General features: G+C 45.8%; 1 protein-coding gene across 10 annotated transcripts in view; it reads left to right on the top strand.

The window, feature by feature from the left end:
- The window catches only part of PSMD9 (proteasome 26S subunit, non-ATPase 9), a 289965-nt gene that overhangs the window by 219323 nt on the left and 48172 nt on the right, over positions 1 to 22470 (top strand). Inside the window, exon 2 of one of the 10 annotated variants that reach the window (XM_085633084.1) lies at positions 19526 to 19599. The exons of the other annotated variants lie outside the window; for them this stretch is intronic. Within the exon in view, the coding sequence (XP_085489210.1) occupies positions 19537 to 19599 (63 nt within the window). The 5' untranslated portion in view covers positions 19526 to 19536. The remainder of the gene's footprint in view (positions 1 to 19525; positions 19600 to 22470) is intronic. 10 annotated transcript variants of the gene reach the window in all.

The raw sequence follows: 22470 nt of genomic DNA, 5'->3' as shown, positions 1-22470 counted from the left end.
CTGTGTTGTGACTAAAATGGTAGGCCAAGGGCTCCACATAAAACGCAAAGAGAAGGGGTGACAAGGGGTACCCCCGTCTCGTACCTCTCTATGGGGAACCGGGAGGATGTGTAGCCATTTACTCGTACTGTGGCGGTCGGGAACCAATAGCAATTGAAGATGCTTGTTCGGAACTTCTCCCCCATCCCCACCCATTCAAGAACCTGCTCTAGGTATGGCCAATGGACCCTATCGAAGGCCTTCGCGGCGTCTGTAGCGAGTAGCATGTATTCCCCCTGCGTCCGAGAGGCTTTCTTGATAAGGTGGAGAGCCCGCTTTGTATTATCGCTTGTCGGGCGCTGAGGGATGAAACCTGCCTGATCTGGGTCTATCAGACCCGGCATGTGGGGCTCCAGGCGAGCAGCCAGTATCCCAGTATATAGCTTAATATAAATGTTGAAAAGAGATATGGGGCGATAATCTCCACAAGTTGTCTTGTCCTTTCCCGATAACCACTATGGAGGCTGCAAGCATGTCTCCGGGTATTGCTCCAGGTTCAGTGAATTAATTAAAAAGCTTGGTGAGGATCGGGGCCACCAGTGTACAGAGTTTTGTAAAATACTTCAGAGAAGCCATCCGGCCCAGTGGCCTTGGCAGGCTTAAGGCGTGAGATGGCAGCGATGACCTCTTCTATTCTTATGTCTCTGTCCAGGTGATCATCCAGGTGATCAACCTGGGCTTTAGTCAGAGCAGATTGGTCAGTGGTCGCAAGGTAAAAGGCCTCGTCCTCAGTGGACCATGGCGAGCTAGCATACAGATGGGCGTAAAAGTCTCGGGCGCCTCAACAATTTCAGAGTCCCCCGAAACTCGCCGACCATCCCCGCGTTGAATCTCCTGGACCTCCTGCCTCTGTCGGGTCTCTCGCAGTTTGCGGTCGAGGAGGCGACCGCATCTCCCCCCCCCCCCGTGTAATAGGCGTGCCGCAGCCTAAGGGCTGCATATTCTGCCCTGTCTTGGTCTAGAGCTGCGAGCTGTTGTCGCATGGCTTTCAATTGGCGCCAAACCCGTGGTGCCCCTGTCCGCTGGTGCATCTGTTCTAGCTCCTTCGTTTTTTGGGTAAGGTCTTCCCTCTTGCGCTCTGCATTTTCTGCCACTGAGATGGCCATCATTTCCCCGCGTATGTCCGCTTTAAGCGCTGCCCATTGTGTAGCTAGGGAAGTGTCATTCTTATCATTGTGAGAGAGGTAGTCCTTTATTGAGCGCTGTAACTGTTCTACTACTGTTGCACGGTGTAAGAGTGTCGCGGAGGTGTCATTGTCGCATGGGTGGGAGAGTGGAGGTGGCGGTTTCTGGTGCATGATCAGATAGAGAAGCTACTGCTATCTTTACTTCTGTCGCTAGTGCATGTAGAGGTGCCGAGGCCAGCAGATAGTCTAATCTGGCATATGTTTTGTGCGCATTAGAGTAGTATGAGTATTCTCGGCTATGGGGATGGAAGCAGCGCCATAGGTCTTTGAGGCCCAAGTCTTGCAAGAGCGCCAGCCCTGACAGCGATCGTGCCCCCGTCTGCCCTGTGCGCTGACATGATCTGTATGCTTCATTATCAAAGACCAAATTCAAGTCACCCCCCAATAGGAGCAGTCGTTCTGTGGAAATATGGATTTTTCTGATCAGTTATGTCCCCTATCTTGGACCCCAACGGTTTCATGTATGAATCACAAGTACATGTATGTTCCCTCCAGTTCCAGTTATGAAGACGCAAACACATGTGCGTCCACCGCCAACCTGTCCTCTTTCAGATCAGCCATGAATGGGCCGGATATTCCATTCCTAAGTACGAAAGGCCACCGGCTTTATATGGTTCACTTATGCCATTTTACAGTCCAGGCAAGTAGGCCCTGATTCTGTCATCAAGCTTTTCTTTCTTTCTGCCTCTGAAGCTCCAGTCTGAGCCTGCATCTGTGACCATGAACTTTGTCTCATTCCCTGCGCGGCTCACGAAGCCTGACATCAGCCTGTTGCCTGCCAAAAACTGTATTTCACCTTCGAAATTATCTGCTCCGCTCCCTGCCCAATGCATTCCTGTCTAGTAGTTTAAGTAAACATTCTTCCAGCTACCAAGCAAAGGCCCGGCTTCTCTGTCTTTATGCAAGTAATTCATAGCCCTATTACTATGGAAGACTTCTGCCCTCGCATCTAGTGTAGACACTTAGACGCTTGTACACGCACTAACAGTCAGTATAGTCAGTATAGAATAAGATTCTACTCTAAGAGACCTCTCTTTTGGATAACATAGTTCTTTAAACATAGGATGTTAGATATGATTTGGGATTAGGTTGACTTGACCCTCCAGACTTCTGTCGCCACATGTAGAGCTAAATGTCAAGTCCCCTTCACCCCCTAGTTGCACGTCAATCACACGTCATGCTGCTGTGCGCGCATTTCTGCCAAGTATTTCTGCTGACATTGCGAAATTCTTTCATGGAACCACCCTATTATGACATCATACCTGATGACGTTCTTTAGTCACACCTACTTTTGCTACGTATGTATGTCTTATCTACACTATCAATTGTTACGCCTCTTGCATTTGCTTCACTGTAATGCCTATTGTATAAAAGTGATTAATTATCAATAATGTACGTACTTCACTTCCTGAACCTTCGTGGTGATGGAACTTGGAGCAACCGATTCGAATCGTCCATTGGAATAAAGCCCATTCCGAACCTCTAATACCACGGATTCTGCCTCTTATTTATTGAGCTATTTTTATTATGTTTCTGTATCAAATTAAGTCCCGGTAATTAAATTATTTACCACATGAATGGCGCCCGAATAGGGACACTTTCTCATCTCACGCGCCGGCGGTGCGTTGCAGGCCCGGTCTCCTGCCACAGCTGGACGGACAACAACGCGTACCAGCAGGATTTCCTGTATCTCCCTCCGGTCAAGCGGGGGCGATTGAGGCTGCGATCAACACCCAGACGAGGCGGTGAGAAGTGCGAAGTATCCCGACCAGAGCCTAGCTGAGAGAGCAAGATCCGAGGTATACAGAGGCCCACCAGGTTTCCGAAGCTCAGAAGTGTCCGAAGTTGTCGAGTCCAGTCCAGTCCAGTCCGGTCCAGTTCAGTTCCGTTCCGAGGCCTTCCGTTCCGAGCTACCCGGTGAGTACCATTACTGGGGAGGCGTTCTGACGTGCACATAGGTTGTGCCGGTCAAGACGGGTTTGGGTACACAAATCCGGTCTGCACTGTTTCAGCAGTGTATCTGTACTGTTTAGCAGTATATCTAGTATATCAAGTATATAAATTCAGAATAATCCAGATAATGCCGAGTATTATGTTTAGTGATTAAGTTTTCCTTAGATCGTCATCATCATTGTTTGCTCATTTAAATGTTAAATGTTTTAAATACGTTCTGCATATTGTGGTATGAATGACTGTTCATTATTGTGTTTATTTGTATTAAGTTTGTTCAAGATCAAGTATCAGATCAGTTCTCAATATGCCGCTCTTTTCGAAATTAAGACAGATCACAACTAGAAAAGGGGTACTCGAAGAAGCTGTTCCTATTCCTCCTAGGGACACTCCAGGGTACTTCATGTATCATAAACACGGCTTAGACGCTATATTATTTCTTGATTTATGGGTAGACTACACCAAGGAATTACCAGAAAGTCAGAGGTGGCCCGCAGCTGGGACCTGGGATGCAGAGTGCATCATGAAAGTAGAAGAAGAGTTATGGAAAAGGAAAGCCAGACAGTCACAGAAAGACGCCGTTGAGTTATGGCGTAAAGAATCTCATAGACGTACAGAAAAAGCACTCCGACAGGAAGAGAAAAATAAGGAGAATTCAAATAGAGTCCGAGAAAATCTATTAATTGAAGGTACACGAGTGAAATCAGAACAAGTAGACAAAGAAATGCCCTTATGAAGGGTATGTATCCCCTTCTGGCCGAGGGATTACCTAAGGCTACTCCGGGGATACCAAAAGACTTGCCACCCCCATTATTTCCAATAAAAGTACATCCTAAGGGGCATCCTAGAACCGCAGAAGATGTTTTTCTTTCCTCATATTTAGATGACGCAGCTCCCGAGTATGCTAACCCCGCCCCACATAGACCGTCGGCCGGGGAGGTTCAACGCCAAGATCCTGTATCTGTATCTCTACAACAACAAATCCTGACACAAGTTCCGACAAGCACACCTGTTTCCACGTCTGTTCCTACAGCTACTTCTATAGCTGTGTCCACACCTATAGTTGCTGTATCGCGTTCAACGAATCCTTTCACGCCCGATACCCCAGACGGGGCTACCGGAGGTGCTACCAACATTTTTTCTACGCCACCCAGAGTAAATAAACTTACCTTTCAAGAATCAGCACATCCACGTACCCCCAAACTCATAAATGCCCGTACGCTTAAGGAACTTCTTATAGATTGTAGATATGACCCTGTGCCCGGCAAAGAGGACGAAATGATCATGGCATCATTACGTATCAGACGAGCCGCGGTGTATTTAGGGAAGTTACCAGGAATGACTATGCATCTAGATAATATATACCATTTTGTCCAAACAGGGCGAGATTCTGAATGTATTAACAGAGCTATGGAATACCAGAAAGTGGAGATACAAGGGGAACTGTTACGTTTCCTTATAAATTGTGTGATCAGAAATCAAGACCGACCGGGGGTAGACCCGGAAGCAATGCAAACTCTTACCAGATGGAGCCAGAATATATCAGAAGGGAGACATGATAAGCAAAACTGTATAATAGCCATGTGCCGAAAGATCCGTAAAGAAATAGAACGCCTACACGAAGAGAGATTAGCGGTAGACCAGTTCGAACAAAGCGAGGAGGAAGGATCAGGACTGCCCACAGGACAGTCAGACACCATAGCCTATGTAGGTAGAGGAAGATCTTGTAATAGTACTAGATGTTTTACTGACCCGATACGTCCGATATGTCCAGATAATAACAGGAATTTCCAAACACCTATAATAAATATAAGGTCCCCCGAGCATTCGTTCCAAGCCGCTGACAAATTACTGCGAGAACGAAGGGGTTATCATTTACTCGATTCTATGGATGAACAAGAATTAGCCAGGTCAGCCGTTCATTGGGTTGACAGTCCCGGAAAATATGGTGATGATACAGTAGCACACACATTTTTTAACCTCACCCCAGATGAACAGCGTTTAGCTGGGATTTATATGATTCAACAACTTCTTATACTATATAAAAGCCAACATTCAGATCCTGGTCCTTTACCTGATATATTGACTGAATTACTCACGAATAGATGGAGAGGTTCAGGTACTAAGCTAATTAAAGAAATACTAGAATCAAGAAAGCAGTACATTCTTTTTGTATGCCCAGAACATGTCTCACTGCCCATCAAGGAAAGACCGATGTATTACATGGACAGACAGAATCCCTTACGAGAAGTACACCCAATAAAGGGCGAGGACAATCAGTTTAAACGTGTATTTGTATATACGCCCATATCGAAAATAGAATTGTTAGAAATGAAGAAAGTGGTACCCAGTCATGACAAAGACCCAGCGGGTTTCCACCGAGAAATTAAAGACATGTTACTCATGGGAGAGTATACCTATCCCGACATTATGACAATATTAAAGGTATTGATGCCTGCTGGCATTTATGAAAAACTCAAGGAAAAAGAGTGGGAGGTGGGAGACCAAAAGATAGACTGGACAGCATTAGAAAATGAAGAAAAGGCCCGAGGTCCAGGTTCGGGGCTTGGGGACAAAACTAAAGCACTACCAGGTTTACTAGTACAGGTACTGCCACGTTTATTAACTACGAAAAAGGAAGACTGGGGTGCAATTTCAGCCTGTAAACAAAAGCAAGATGAAGACACTAGTGATTTCTATGCACGATTTGAAAAATGTTTTGGTATAAATAGTGGCATAAAAGCAAGTAGCGAATCATACCCACATCTGTTTGTGACAAAATTAGTTGAAAATTCCTTACCCCAAGTGAAGAATAGAGTATTAAAATTCGAGAGTACCTGGCAAGGTAACACCCCATCACAAATGTTACAAATGTTACAGTATCATCACAATAGAATTAGAGAGGAACAAGAACATGAACAAAGATGCATGAAAGACACGAAAATGAAAATGCTAGTCTCCCAGACAGTTCCAGCTGAAGGACATAAAAAGGGTACGACACATTCCGGTGATTCAGCAGGACCTGTAAAAGGGACATGCAACTATTGTAAACAACCAGGTCATTATATACACGATTGCCCAGTCCTGAAGCGTAATATCGCCACAGGTATTACAAAAGAAAGACCACGGCCACTTAGACAGGATCAGAATGAACAAGGAGCCCCGCAGCATGCACAGTCCATGCCAGCTCCACAACAGTCTATACAGTTTGTGCCAGCTGCACCAGCGCTGCCTGTTGCTGCCACACAAACCACGACACGACAGCTGTACCAGACCGCACAGTACGACTATCCTGATTATCAACGATATGCATGAACCAGCCTAGAGAGGGAAGTTGACTTACCCCTTATCGAGGTCCCTGTAGACCAAGAAGGACCTTATGTACATAGTGAATTATTAGGCCAAGATAGAAAATTTTTACTTGATACAGGGGCAAGTCGAACAACAATAAAACACAGTGAAGTTCCAGGGGCACCCCTCTCAGGCTCACAGAATATTTCCCTTGGTTTTTCAGGAAAACCTATTGTTAATGAAGTATCACAGCCTCTCCCACTTACGATAGGACCTTTTGACCCGAACTACAGATTTATTGCTTACTAAATCATGTCCAGAAAACTTGTTAGGTATAAAAACACTGAAAGCTCTAGGAGCTATAATATGTTGTTCTCCGGAAGGAGTAAGATTGTTTTTACGTGATTTCAAAGGTCACTGTGTCTCGAGACATGGATCCCTGACTGCAGACTTTACCTACACATCTATGGGCACAAGGCCCTACTGATGTTGGTTGCATGAATATTACACCATATCGAGTTACACTAAAGGCAGGAGTGGTACTACCACGAATGCAACAATACAAGTTACCACCAGATGCTGTAGTGGCTTTACTGCAAATCATTGACTAGCTCATTGTCCAAGGAGTGGTTGTGGAAACAGACTCCAATGTATGTAATTCACCGATAATTCCGATTCTTAAACGAACAGATCCGAAGGCCCCGCCAGTATATCGATTGGTTATTGATCTGCGCGAATTAAACAAGTGCATTGTGCCACAATTCCCTGTGGTCCCAGATATCTCGTCATTACTGACAGCTATTGATTCTGAAGCAACATTCTTTACTGTAATTGATCTCAAGAATGCCTTTTTCAGCGTCCCTATAGATCCGGAAAGCCAATACTTGTTCGGATTTAGTTTAAATGGACGTAGCTTTAAATTCTCACGCGCACCTCAAGGATTTACAGAAAGCCCCAGCATCTATAGCCAAGCACTGAAACGAGAACTCGACAGTATCCACATGCCAGTAAACACTGCCCTGCTTCAATATGTCGATGATCTGCTGATCACCGCTAGAAGCGAACACGAATGTGAGAAAGCATCACTGACAGTTTTACAATTTCTAGCCGAAAAAGGGCACAAGGTGTCCCCTTCTAAGCTGCAATTCTGTGTCCAGCGAGTTGTTTATCTTGGACACTCGCTGTCCAAGGAGGGAAGGCAGCTTACACCCGACCGCATTCAGTTAATAGCTAACATGCCAATACCCAAGACACAAAAGGAGGTGCGGGCTTTTATAGGCCTCACTTCATATTGTAGGCAGTGGATCCCTCAGTATGCATTTCTAGCAAAACCACTCATTCAGTTGACAACACAGGAGGCAGCCACATCGACTGTTCTCCCTTGGACTCAGGAACATGCACAAGCTTTTGAAAGCCTAAAGAAAGCCTTATGCCAAGCACCGGTATTAGCAACACCATGTTACAATAAACAGTTTACACTCTTTGTTACAGAACGCGAAGGTACTGCCCTGTCAGTACTCACACAGGAACAGGCAGGATCCCACAAACCATGTGCTTATTTTTCTAGTACATTAGATCCCGTAGCTCAGGCTTTGCCTGCATGCCTGAAATCGGTGGCAGCAACAGCTTTAGCAATAAGACAAAGTGCTGCCATAGTGTTAGGACATCCATTGACAGTTCAAGTACCACATGCAGTAGAAGTTCTTGTGAATAGAACGCAAACACAGCACTTGACTATAGCGCGACTTACAGGGTATGAATTAACATTGTTTCAGCCACATATAGAAATCAGACGTTGTAACACATTGAATCCTGCCACACTTTTACCCGTAATCGGAACAGACCCACTAGCTCATGATTGTATTGATGTTATTACAATCACGACGAAACCCAGACAAGACTTGACAGATGTCCCATTGTCAGACCCAGACCTGACGTTGTATGTAGATGGTTCATGTATGAGAACAAGTACAGGAGAGTTAGTGGCCGCTTATGCAGTCACAACAGACCCTGAAGTCATCGAAACAAATTGCATAAATACCTTGTCAGCTCAAGCCGCAGAGCTCATCGCTCTGACACAAGCCTGTATTCAAGGCACAAATAAAAAAGTCAACATATACACTGATTCACGTTATGCATTCGGAGTTGTACATGACTTCGGCGTGCTGTGGCGAGAGAGAGGTTATTTAACTTCTCACGGTGCCCACATTCAGCACGGACCCCTCATTCATGCCTTATTAGATGCAATACATCTACCCACTGCAATATCAATTATGAAATGTAAAGCTCATACGAAAGTTATTGATATCATTTCTCAAGGCAATGATCTAGCTGACAGAACAGCTAAACAGACTGCTCAAACTCAAACATCCGACATGACAAAGACAAAAGTCCCGACGCCAACACATTGTATGACGATTAAAGATCCCGCTCTTGACGTAATTGACATACAGACACATGCTACACCAGACGAAATAAAGAAATGGACTGAATTAGGAGGGATTCAAACGGATCAAGGATGGATGATGAAGGAAAAATCTGTGTGGTTCCTTCCTGATTCAATGGTCCAAGTCATTATTAACACTATACATAGTCCAGCGCATCTAGGAGAAAAAGCTATGCTAGACAGCATCCAACACATTTGGTTCAATAAACATTTACGAGCAGCAGCTAAACAAAAAGTTCGTACCTGTATGATCTGTTGTCAGTTCAACCCAGGAAAAAGCGTTCCCGTAGAACAGGGTGGATTTCAGCCTCCTGATCACCCTTTTGAAGTGCTCCAGATGGATTATATCCAGATGGAACGATGTCGAGGATTCAAATATGTTCTCGTAGTTGTCTGTGCTCTTTCCCGTTGGACAGAGGCATACCCGGTTTCAGATTACACTGCCCCGACTACTGCCAAACAGTTAGTTCGAGAATTCTTCCCACGATACGGTTTACCACGTGTTGTCTACTCAGATAACGGCCAGCCGTTCTCATCCGAACTAATGAAACACGTTTCACTTTTGTTAGGCTATCAGTGGAAATTCCACTGTGTCCGACACCCCGAGGCAGCAGGTCTCGTAGAAAGACATAATCAGATCCTGAAAATCAGATTGTCCAAAATATGCAGAGAGAAAGGTGTCGACTGGGTAGTAGCGTTACCAGTTGCACTCTTTTACATGAGAATGGTAGCACACTCTCGAACAGGGCTATCCCCGTATGAGGTGATCTTTGGCAGACCACCAAATATGTGGGGGACGCCTATACCACGAAAAATAACTGATATTGACTGTAATATGCTGACAGATTATTTGGCTTCCTTGATGTCTGCACTACAATCTTGTCGTTCACTGGTAGCTGCAGCCTTTCCCGACAACACTGAGGTGAAACCCCATGATATAATTCCGGGGGACCTGGTCCTCGTGAGGAACTTTGATCGAAAGACTCAGCTGGATCCTAGGTGGAAGTCACCGCAACTGGTCTTGCTCACCACAAGGACAGCCGTGAAGATCGAAGGCAGAAAAGGCTGGATACATTCAAGTCATATCAAGAAATTTCATGGACTACCATCGGATGTAAATACCACACCTCGTGTGTCTTCACCCATTGACTCAAAACTTCCTTTTGTTGAATCAAGTAGTCACGAACAATATAAACTAAAACTCAGATCTAACCAGTCGGGAAATTTGATTGTTTAAGTCCTCTCCAAGGTGAAGCGGTTGAATTTGTCTCTGACATGTATCCCTTAGATCTGAATAGAGAAAACACCCGAAAAAATGTTGAAACGACATGCATACTGTAAATCACTGCGTAGTCATTGCACAGTGACGTTATTAATTTTGTTTTTCTTAAGTCTTTTAATAATTACTGCAAGTATATTGTTGCACATATATTATCCTATTTCTAGACATGTTTATAATGTTACTGCTGAACATTCTTTTAGTGAATTACCTCCGCATGAGTTGTCTTATAGATTTGCGCTGCGCAATAACACGTTTATTAGTATGTTACATCATTCCCATCAGGTTAGCAATGCTACAAATTGTTGGATATGTGGCCGACTCCCTCCCTATCAGAATTATAAAGGAATTCTACCTCTCTTTCCATACCCATTCACACACAACGGCTCCTGTGGAGCATGGTTTAGTTTAATTAATCCCCTAGATTCAAATTCTGCAGTTTATCAAGACAACTGGGTATGGGGAAATTTAAACTTAGTTTTACTTAAAGTCTGCTACCCTAACAAGGAGGGACTTCCCAAGAGAACAGGAACTGATCTAGAAAATGAAGTATATGGATTAGGTAATTTTACGCTTAATCTTATGATCCTAAATGTCGAATCCGAAGCTACTCCAATTTTGCCCGCCATGTCAGTATTTCCAGTAAAAGGTGAATTATGTGTAAGAAAGAATGGTTCCATACATATGGGCCATAGTAGATGCACCACTGTAATAGAATTCAGTGATCAAGGCAAGTCGACATTTAGAGCTTCCCGCCATTCCTATTTTATATGTGGTCAGACGGCATATGTACGTTTGCCTCTAGATTGGGATGGTACCTGCTACATTGGATTCCTTTTGCCACCTGTTTTCCTAGCTCCTCCTGATTATCACAGAAATACTCATTTAGTACACAATAGAGAAAGGAGAGATCTCCCAATTGTCGATTACACTGAAACAGCATGGGAAAAATACACAGATTTCAATAAAGGTCTCTTTCCCTATATAGGTACCGTTACTAATAGTAAGCTGATACGTAGATTAACTAGAACCCTTGAAGCAGTAGTGAACAAAACTATTTCCGCCTTAGGCAATTTAACAGAAGAACAGTCTGCTATGCGGATTGTTGTGCTTCAAAATCGTCTTGTCCTTGACGTCATCCTGGCCGATAGGGGCGGAGCTTGTAGGGTCATCGGATCAAGTTGTTGCATTTTCATACCAGAAAATTCGCCATCTGTATATAAAGCCATAACTCGCCTTCATAAGATTGTAAGCCAGATACACCAGAATCCAGGCACCTGGACTTGGTCCGGTTGGTTTTGGAGTGTATTATCTACCTTTGGATGGAAGGTCCTATCCTTCCTAGGTATTGGCTTCCTCATACTATTCAGTTGCTGTCTATGCCTACAATGTGGACCAGCGATTTGTGGTCTGTGTGCCACATCGTGTATTCCATCACCAAGATTTCATTCGTCCCAGAAGAAAAAAGAAGAACAAATGATGCTATATGAACAGATCAATGGATTGATGAAGATTGATATCTCTTGACGGGCAAGTAGGGGACAAGGAGGGAATGTGGAAATATGGATTTTTCTGATCAGTTATGTCCCCTATCTTGGACCCCAACGGTTTCATGTATGAATCACAAGTACATGTATGTTCCCTCCAGTTCCAGTTATGAAGACGCAAACACATGTGCGTCCACCGCCAACATGTCCTCTTTCAGATCAGCCATGAATGGGCCGGATATTCCATTCCTAAGTACGAAAGGCCACCGGCTTTATATGGTTCACTTATGCCATTTTACAGTCCAGGCAAGTAGGCCCTGATTCTGTCATCAAGCTTTTCTTTCTTTCTGCCTCTGAAGCTCCAGTCTGAGCCTGCATCTGTGACCATGAACTTTGTCTCATTCCCTGCGCGGCTCACGAAGCCTGACATCAGCCTGTTGCCTGCCAAAAACTGTATTTCACCTTCGAAATTATCTGCTCCGCTCCCTGCCCAATGCATTCCTGTCTAGTAGTTTAAGTAAACATTCTTCCAGCTACCAAGCAAAGGCCCGGCTTCTCTGTCTTTATGCAAGTAATTCATAGCCCTATTACTATGGAAGACTTCTGCCCTCGCATCTAGTGTAGACACTTAGACGCTTGTACACGCACTAACAGTCAGTATAGTCAGTATAGAATAAGATTCTACTCTAAGAGACCTCTCTTTTGGATAACATAGTTCTTTAAACATAGGATGTTAGATATGATTTGGGATTAGGTTGACTTGACCCTCCAGACTTCTGTCGCCACATGTAGAGCTAAATGTCAAGTCCCCTTCACCCCCTAGTTGCACGTCAATCACACGTCATGCTGCTGTGCGCGCATTTCTGCCAAGTATTTCTGCTGACATTGCGAAATTCTTTCATGGAACCACCCTATTATGACATCATACCTGATGACGTTCTTTAGTCACACCCAGTTACACCTACTTTTGCTACGTATGTATGTCTTATCTACACTATCAATTGTTACGCCTCTTGCATTTGCTTCACTGTAATGCCTATTGTATAAAAGTGATTAATTATCAATAATGTACGTACTTCACTTCCTGAACCTTCGTGGTGATGGAACTTGGAGCAACCGATTCGAATCGTCCATTGGAATAAAGCCCATTCCGAACCTCTAATACCACGGATTCTGCCTCTTATTTATTGAGCTATTTTTATTATGTTTCTGTATCAAATTAAGTCCCGGTAATTAAATTATTTACCACAGTTCCGTCGTGGCTGTCGCATCAGTGGGAACTGTATGTAGAAACCTTGTCCCTCATTTGGGGCGTACACAACCCACCGTGTATGTGAGACCTCAGTGAGTGAAACGGTAGGTGAGGAGTCGCCCCTTAATTTCGGCCTCCTTGTTAAGGACCTCCCCCGAAACCCCTGGGCAACAAGTATAGCGACACCTGCTGATTTAGTGGGGTCAGAGGAGCACAGCTGGGTCGGGAACATGCGAGATTTGAGGCGGTGACCATCTTTGGGTAAGAGGTGCGTTTCTTGCAGGAGGCATATATCTACATTAGTGTTTTCCAGACAACACAGGACTGCTTTACGCTTAATGGGATTGTTAAGCCCCCTCACGTTCAAGGTAAGTATCTTAAGTGTGGTGGGAGCCATAGATTCAGATGGGGATGATGAGGGCCAAGTACGGAATCCAAAATCCGTTGCATTGCTCGTAAGGAGCAGGTCGTAGTACCGGGAGGCTCTTCTGTGCGAAGCAGTATTGTTATTTGAAAAGGGTGGACTAGGGACCCCAAAACCCCTAAAAAAAATAAATAACCCCAAACAAATAACCAGATCAGACCCTCCTGCATAGGGCAGAAGTAAGAAAGGGAAATAAGGAGAACCATAAGTAAGTCCATCATCCGCAGATGATCGGGTTAGTTTTCATGGGGGACATATTGTGGCCAGGAACGTCCCTCCACCCTCCCGGCAGCTGCCCACTAACAAGGATAGATCAAAAGGGGTCGAAGGGTCAGATGAGCATCAGCCAGGTTGCGTTTTCGCCGGTTCTGTGGGCAGTCTCAAGTACTGCTTTCTGACCCATGGAGATTTCTACGACGTCTGGCCGCTGAAGCCGGCGTCGCCGACCCTGTTTTCTCCATCGTGGCCTTATATCTTCTGTGTGATGGATAGAGCCATCATCTCCGCTCTCCGACCGGGGGGGGTTGATACCCAGCAGGCGGCAGACCTCCGACAGGGAGCGAAGCTGGAAGAGTTTGCTGTCCATCCGCGAGAATAAACAAAACTGGTGACCCCAGCTTTAGGAAATGTTGCGTTGGCGGAGGTATGAGGTGACGGGTCTGAAGATGATTCTCTTTTGCAGAGTAAGGGCCGCCAGATCTTGGTACAGGACAGGTTTCTGTCCACGGAACGTCAGGGGGTGCATTTGTCGGGCTTTCTGTAGAATTTCTTCCTTAGTTCGATAGTCTTGAACGCAGACTGAAATGTCTGATGGCGGGGCTGTGGCAGGACGTGGTGATCCCACTCTGTGCGCCTGGTCAAGCTTAAGGTCGGCGTCTAGAAGGTTACCCAGGACATGGTTAAAGAGTTCCCTGGTATATTTGAAAATGTCGTCCGCTTCCTAATTGGTCTTCACCCCTTGGATCCGTATATTATGGCGGCGGGAGCGGTTCTCCAGATCTTCGAGGTGGGATTGTAGGTCCACCTGCTGGTCGTAAATGTGGACGACTTCTTGTTGAAGAGACGACAGCTCCGTATCCCTCCTGTCGCTTTTCTCCTCCAGCTCAGCGACCCTCTCGCCTATGCCGTCTAAATCCCTTCGGACATCCTTGATTTCGGCCGTGAGGTCCTGCTTGACTGTCTGCAGGTCCTCTCGCAATGACACAAACAGGGACTCCAAGAACGCCTTAGTTATGGGCTCTCCACCATCACCACTCATTTGTGCAGCTAGTTCAGTGTGCGCGGGAGTGTCGCCTGCCTGGGTTCCACACTGGGCCTTTGCAAATATGTCCTTCAGGGTTTTCTTTTCCGTCCTCGGGAAGAGGACATGCTGTGTGCAAGCGGGCAGCTGGAGCGGGTGCTGATGGATCCCGTGTGAGTTGAAGTAGGGTGCAACGCAGTGGCCCCGGGCCCAGATATCCTCCAAAGACCCCCTCTTTGAGGCAGTGCGTGCCAATTCGGCTCCACCCAATCCCTGCTGTCTCGTAAGGTGTAAGCTGACCCACCGTTTGCAGTCTATCTGTGCGTGTTGTCTGGCCGACAATGCAACTCCAGGAGGTCCCCCTTCGGTCCCCAGTGCAAGGCCGCTGGGGCCACTCCCCTGCTGGCACGGTGCTATCCCTTCAGTATGGCCGGTGACAACTTAGCTTCCTGACGCTAGGCCTGTGGCACTCAGAGTTCTGGGGAGCAGCAGGTCCTGCGGTCAAGAGGGCACGAGTTGACCCCCAGTGCTTGGTGTAGCTCGTTACTGCAATTCTTATGAGTCTGACGCCTACCGTCACACCCCCAAAGCTCTGCAATGCTCCAAACCCCCAGGGACTCCTGGCCGGACCACTGCCGAATCTCCCCCAGTCGGTGCCGATGCAGTCCCCGGCCTGATCACAGTTGGTGCGGGGCGTCCTGCCCACCTCAATTGCATTCCGGGCCCACTGGTGAGAACCGCCATCCCTCCCCGCTCACTCCAAGTGTTGAACGCACACTGCGACTTTCTTCCCGGGGCTGAGCACTTGCCTGGGTCGCGGCCGGGTGGGCGGAGCTCCGTGGGCCTGTCGATTCGCCGATTGGCTTCAAGGTCGTCACTCTGCTGCTAGGCCATGCCGCAAGATGGCGGGCCTTCTGCTGCACCGCAGCTGTCTGTGCTTCGACGGGGACCAGCTGGCTCTCTGCTCGGGGTGAGATGCTCACAGGTCATCTGTTGTGCTCCGGACACTAGCCGTCAGGCAGCTCGACCTGCTCCCCCTGATTTGCAGTCTTCGTGAGAGCCGGATTGCTCACGGGCCTCGCCTCTCCGGCCGTTGCCGCACCAACTCGAGGCCACTCTCCCGCTAGGCCGCACCCGGCAGTGTTATTTCCAGCATCGCTGCTGTTTCCCACGTCGCGGGTGAGAGACTCTACAGTAGCTCACCACCGCAGCTGTCTCTGCATTTGCCTTGATGTGTGAGCTCGCAATATTAAAGATCCGCCTGCTATAAGCGGCAAAACGCCGGTGCTTTGCTGAGACGCTGGCGGGAGCGATGGACGTCCTATCGAGTCACCATCTTGGCCACGCCACTTCTCTGAGCTTTTAGAAGACTTTCATGCATTCACCATCAAATGGCACCAGATCCTGTGTCACTGCGAGTAAGCCCCAGTTAAGGCTTCACTGTCGGGGACAAATTTGAGATCCACAGACAGTAGCCAACAATTCCCAAAACATCCTTACTTCCCTCTGGGAGAGTGGAGAATTCATATGCAGGATTTCTGAAATGAATTCTTTGGACACTTCCTTTGCCCCTTGCTCAATGTGATGGGCAAGATAAATTACTACTTTTTTGCAGTACTTCATCTTTGTAGATAAGACCCTTATAACCATTGTCGGCAAAATGGTTGAAGAGTGCAATTGTATCGAACTTGTAATACTCTTTTGCCTTTGCCACTAAAAGGTCATCCATGTGGACTAGCACAGAGTTACAGGGTAGATGCAAACTTTCCAAAATTGTCTTCGCAATCTGGCTACAGATCGAGGAATCAAAATGCGAAATATTGGCTATCCTCATGTACGTGAATGGAGAAGTATCATTCTGCCTCCGGAGGAATTTGAAATAATCAGGATTTCAGTACCATTGGACAACCTGGGGCTGCAATTTTGTTAATCTTTCTAAGGTCTTGAACTGCCCTCTGTCGTCCTGTCTTTTTCTAATGCCCATCACAGGTGAGTTGCAACGACTACCAAGCACGTCTCGTAAAATACCCTGCTCTAGCATCTTTTCTAGGAATCGCTTCATTACCTCTTCTGCTTCTCACAAAAGTTTGCACTGACTTGTTCTGGGATAGAAAGTGTCTGGTTTGACCCGTATTCTGTACTATTATATCAATCTTATTTCTTTACCTGTAAAATCCCATCCCTCTCCTTTGACTGTGTCATAAATCAAGAAGCAGGTCATTTTTGTAAGACCGGGGAACAACTAAACTCTTGTGATTTAAAAAAAAAAAAAAAAAATATATATATATATATATATATATATATATATATATATATATATATATATATATATATATTCCATATGTACTTGCTCCGCAATTGAAGACACCCACACAACGCTGAGTTTCAACCTTCTTTATTCGGGAGGCAGCAGCGGACTCATGGAGAACCCCACAGCGTAATGTTGCGCCACTTGCCTACGCGTTTCGAGAACCAATCTCTTCCTCATGGCATGGCGTTTGTCGGGAGAACGGAAGCATGGACATCATTCGATACAGGTGATAAAGTTAATCTTAGTCCCGCCCCAGTGGGCGTGTTTCTGCAAAGCACCCTGGTTGATGTAGTTCAGGGCAATGTCAAGGGTCCATAGTGGGTGCCAATTCCATCAATCCCTCAGTCATTCTTTCCCATCGGGTCGCTGGCGATCCCCTTCTGAGTCCGTTGTTTTAGTGATGCCCCTGCAAACAGGTACGTTGTTCCGTATACTGTGCCCCGATTGTGACACACGGACCTGCTGCGAGCAGAGGGGTTATCTTCGTGACCCTAGCTGGCCACACATATTCCATATGTACTTGCTCCGCAATTGAAGACACCCACACAACGCTGAGTTTCAACCTTCTTTATTCGGGAGGCAGCAGCAGACTCATGGAGAACCTCACAGCGTAATGTTGCGCCACTTGCCTACGCGTTTCGAGAACCAATCTCTTACTCGCAGCAGGTCCGTGTGTCACAATCTGGGCACAGTATACGGAACAACGTACCTGTTCGCAGGGGCATCACTAAAACAACAGACTCAGAAGGGGATCGCCAGCGACCCGATGGGCAAGAATGACTGAGGGATTGATGGAATTGGCACCCACTATGGACCCTTGACATTGCCCTGAACTACATCAACCAGGGTGCTTTGCAGAAACACGCCCACTGGGGCGGGACTAAGATTAACTTTATCACCTGTATCGAATGATGTCCATGCTTCCGTTCTCCCGACAAACTCCATGCCATGAGGTAGAGATTCGTTCTCGAAACGCGTAGGCAAGTGGCGCAACATTACGCTGTAGGGTTCTCCATGAATCCGCTGCTGCCTCCCGAATAAAGAAGGTTGAAACTCAGCGTTGTGTGGGTGTCTTCAATTGCGGAGCAAGTACATGTTGTGTGTGTGTGTGTGTGTGTATATATGTGTATATATATATATATATATATATATATATATGTATGTGTGTATATATATATATATATATGTATGTGTGTATGTATATATATATATATATATATATATATATATATATATATATACACACACACACATACACTGAATCTTCATCTTGAGTTTTAGCTGCAACATCATTTGGTGTTCAATAAATCAGTCAATTTATCTTGCAAAGCAAGTCTCTGTCAAGTAAATTAACAGAACATGATTTTGCACATTTGTCATAGGGTCTGTTGGACTGAGGCAGCAAACTGTATCTAGTTTGCCTTCGGCGGCATCTGGAGACAAAATCATTTTGAATTCGATCTGGGGTCTGTCTACAGTCACGCTTTCAGTGCCATTTTTTCTGCAGAAATGACAGTGCTCTTCAGCAAGTTGATGTTCACATTCGTCCCAGAATTGTTCAGGCTTTCTGCCTCTACCCTGAGCTTGCATTTGCGCCATATCACTCTGTGTTCCCACTCCTCTAATTCCTTCCATCCCATTCCCATTCATGCAACACAAAATCCATATCTAAATTTGTTGCCTGATTTCTAGCATTTCTCTGAATCTGCTTCGCCTATGCAATCATCAACTTCTCCTTAACTTATTCTGCTTAACATCAAAACAGTCAATACAATATTTGGCACCCTTGAGTAGCTCATCAATACCTTTTAGTCTGCACATTATACTCTGCTGAATATTTGAACTAAGTTCTGGTCGCAAAACCTAAACAAAAGCCAACACAAATCTTCTAATGACTTCTCTTTCTGGCTGTTCAACTCTGCTATACTTATAATAAATCCTCATGAGTCTTACATAAAGCTCATGCACTGACTTTTTAGTCTCTTTTGAGACTGTCATTATTTTTGCCCCGTTCACCTCTTTCTCTGGCACCTTCTTTTTCAAATGTTCTAGCACTACCATGTATTTTTCCATAACTAATTCAGTTGGAGTATTATGAGGTTCTCGGTCGCTCCTGTGCTGGCCAGGCAGCAGCCACTTTACATTCTGCCCACAAATCTTTAGTAACCACAAATTCAAACAGTGTCTCCAGACCTGCACATTCAAAATGGTCACTATCTGTGTACCACTTGTCTGGTCCCTCTATCAGCTTTAGAAATGTTTCCGTAAAAGCATAAAGATCACCTCTTGTCCAAGGAACATGCACAGAATTCCCTCCAAATACTTCTCACGAAGGAAACTGTCACAGATTCTGATTCAGGCTCACTGATGAAGTTGTTCCCTTTCTTCCCTGTATCAATATTTTTCTTTTCGGACTAACTTTCTTCTACCGCTTGTCCCTTTATTTTCTCATATCACCCACCTTTTGTAGGTTCAATTAAGTCTTCAATATGAACTCGCAGAGTCATTGGACCCTTGCCTGAAATGTCTGAGAGGTCACTTTTGTAATAATTTATTTTGTCAGTGTTGTACAGTGTGAAAATGTGTTAATACCCCAGTATGGTTTTCCTCGACAATCAGTAGCTCTTCGAATGGAAAAAGTTGGAGACCCCTGTTCTACATCCTCACGGAATAAGCCAGCCTGCAGCATTATAGTAAGTGCTTCAATCAAGTAGGCCCTGTTGAGATTTGTGTTGCAAAGTACTGAAGTAAAGCTGTATTTTGCTGATGTCTTGTCTTCACCACACAAGATTGTGAGATCATGTAATGTGGGCCAGTAATCTTTGCACATGACCTGAGCCTAATACGCTGGGAACCATTATTCCAGGGAACAGTATCCCAGAGTAACATCATCTGAACATAGTATTTCTGATGATATTATTCCTGGCATAGTATTCCTTAGTAATTTTAGCACCATTTTCCATTTATAACCTAGTGTTACTCACACAAATTAATTATCTTACCATTATATTGAGGACTGAGACTCCTCCCCTAAATAAGGCTCCGTGGCAGCTGTCCTGTGGTTCTTTCTGATGATTTATCAGTAAGCTTCCCTTATTTATGTGCGAATGTGCCCGCTGTAAATGGCCAAACTCCACAATATTACATTGTTGTCACATATGTAGCCCATTGGGCTTCAAAATGCTTCAGGGGTTCACATTTTTAACAAAAAAGTCTTAAGCAAACTGCATCACACCCCTTTCAAAGACTCCTAAAAGCACACACTCCTACTTAGTTTTGTTTATTAGCTAGACTCCTTTGTTTTTTTGACCCCCCCCCCCCCGCATAGTTTTGAATAGCTGACATCATTGGCCAGCACTTTCACTCTTAATTGTCCAGCACCACTGGGAGCATGGAGGCTTTTGAAAGATCACATAGTTGCAGCAGTACGTCCTCTCATTAATGGCACTCTTTGCATGCTGCTCAGGTTAATGTTCGTTCATTGTGTTGTCCCAGTGAGGACGTCTCTTGTGGCTCCAACACATGAATGCAGTCACATTCAAGTCTACTTGTACCCTGTATTCCTTTGTGCTGCAAGTACACCCTCATTTATTGAGCGTGTGGGAGAGGGCTGCAAGTTATCAATGCTGCATAGTGATGCCCTTTTGGGATATGCTTGAGAGGCCTTCTGTGATGGCAGCCTACTGCACACCAGTAGGACAAAAAAAGCTATTGTGGATTTCCTCACAACGTCACTACGCTATGGCTTCTGCCCTTCATCTGCTCACCCGTTAGGTTGCAGGAGGGCAGATGACTCAGTGGAGGAAAGTCCACAAAGTGGTTCCTGGCGGTCTGGACGATACCCTGGCCTTGGCCACTGAGGTACCACAGCACACATCAAAACGTGTGGCATCAAGAAAGAAAATGGAGGGAGCTTTACCTTACCTGCACTGCCCGATTTCCCCACCCAACCTGCTCATTAAAGGAGAGGAGCAGTGAAGCGCCAAAAGTGGCTCAAACCTTTTAAAAGGTGACTGTCACTAGGTGAGTGAATCAATTTTGAAACCAGAAAGGAGGATTTAAGGGTTGATGCAGTAACATATCTGACATCACAGAAGACGGCAGGGCATGCACAATGGCAGCGACAGGTAGGATTACAGAAGACTGGACGAGCTAGTGGTTAGCAGAAGAAATCCACCGGAGGCCTCTGTAGCCGAGGGAGCAGCTCTTTGAGCCAGGTCTGGGAACCTGCCAACTCTAGGGCGACATTACCCAAGCTTGACGAGAAGAAACTGGGGAACAGCCAGATTAATTGGTACTCCGGAATGCCGGAAGCAGGGGGTCGTGTAATCTAGGGGTAGGCCAAACCCAGGAGAAGTCTGTAGCAGCAGAGCAGGCGGAGACAACAAACAGTCTGGTGACGTCCTGTGTGTAGAGGCAGAACAGCAGGGACGACCAACTGGCTGGTGACTCAAACTGAGTCCTGTCTAGCCATGACAACAGAAGCTTCCAGCATCCCAGGAGAGCTTGCACTAAGAAGCTTCTCCACCCCCAAGAACTACCAGCAGCTGCACCATGCTAAAGGAACCGGAATAACCACTGCAAACCACCTTTTGAAATCCTCCTGTCACCTTCAATGCAGCAGCCTTCAACAAGAGGCAGAGATAGTGTCAGTACTGGGAGCCGTAAGTCGTGGCGAGGGGAGTGGCAAGTGCACCAGTCAGGATCTGTAATAGTCATTGCCTTGAAAGTTAGCTTGAGTCCAGGTTTCTCAAAGTTCTAGTCAATTACAAAAGATTGCAGTCTAGTTAATATGTCACATTAACTTTGGGGGCACGCAAGAGGCAGCACCAGCAGTAAAGCAGTAGGAGAAGCCCAGGTTCCCCAGACTTGGCATAGAAGTACTCGAGTGTTTGGATGTCAGCGGAACCACACAGATGAGTTGAAGAGTTAAAAAAAAAAAAGAAAAAAAAATAACTCTGCTGAGGCGGGCTAGAGACAGTGCATACTCACCTTAAAGTTGGCTGCAGATGGTATGTATTATCTTCCCCACAGTTTGAAGGCACTAAAGGAACTGTACCCAGCTACAAGCGGAGGACAAGGGGAAAAGGGCTAGCATGGCATAGGAGTTTATTGAGGCCAACAATACTTTGCGAGCATAATGCAGGCAGCAAAAGCAACAAAACATGGTAAAGAAGCACCTGATGGAAAGTGTGGAGGGGGTTACCAGTGTACAAAGAGGAACAGGTTCCTGAAACTAGGGCAAGCGGATTCAACAGGAGGAAAGATATAGAGGAACAAGCTGATGTGGACCAACCAACTCAAGGCAATGAACGGCAGAGAAGCACCAGTAACAAGAATGCAAAAGAGAAGAGAGACCAAGTGCTAGGAGGGGGAAGGATCTGACATCTGTAGCCAGCACGGCGGCAACAGGATCTGGCAGAAAAAGCACCAGCAAGAACAGCAGTGGTGGGCCAATAAGTAAGTATGCAGAATCTAGGCCAAGAAGCAGTGCAATATGGGGCTCTGGGTTAGGGGCTCAGACCACCACCGCTTGTAATGCATGCAGAGAGTTCCCCCAATTC

This window comes from Triturus cristatus, chromosome 11 (genome assembly GCF_964204655.1).
Source record: "Triturus cristatus chromosome 11, aTriCri1.1, whole genome shotgun sequence".
In the NCBI taxonomy this organism is placed as follows: Eukaryota; Metazoa; Chordata; class Amphibia; order Caudata; family Salamandridae; genus Triturus; species Triturus cristatus.
Note: the sequence above shows the minus strand (reverse complement) of the source record. Positions and strands in the feature narration are given on the sequence as shown.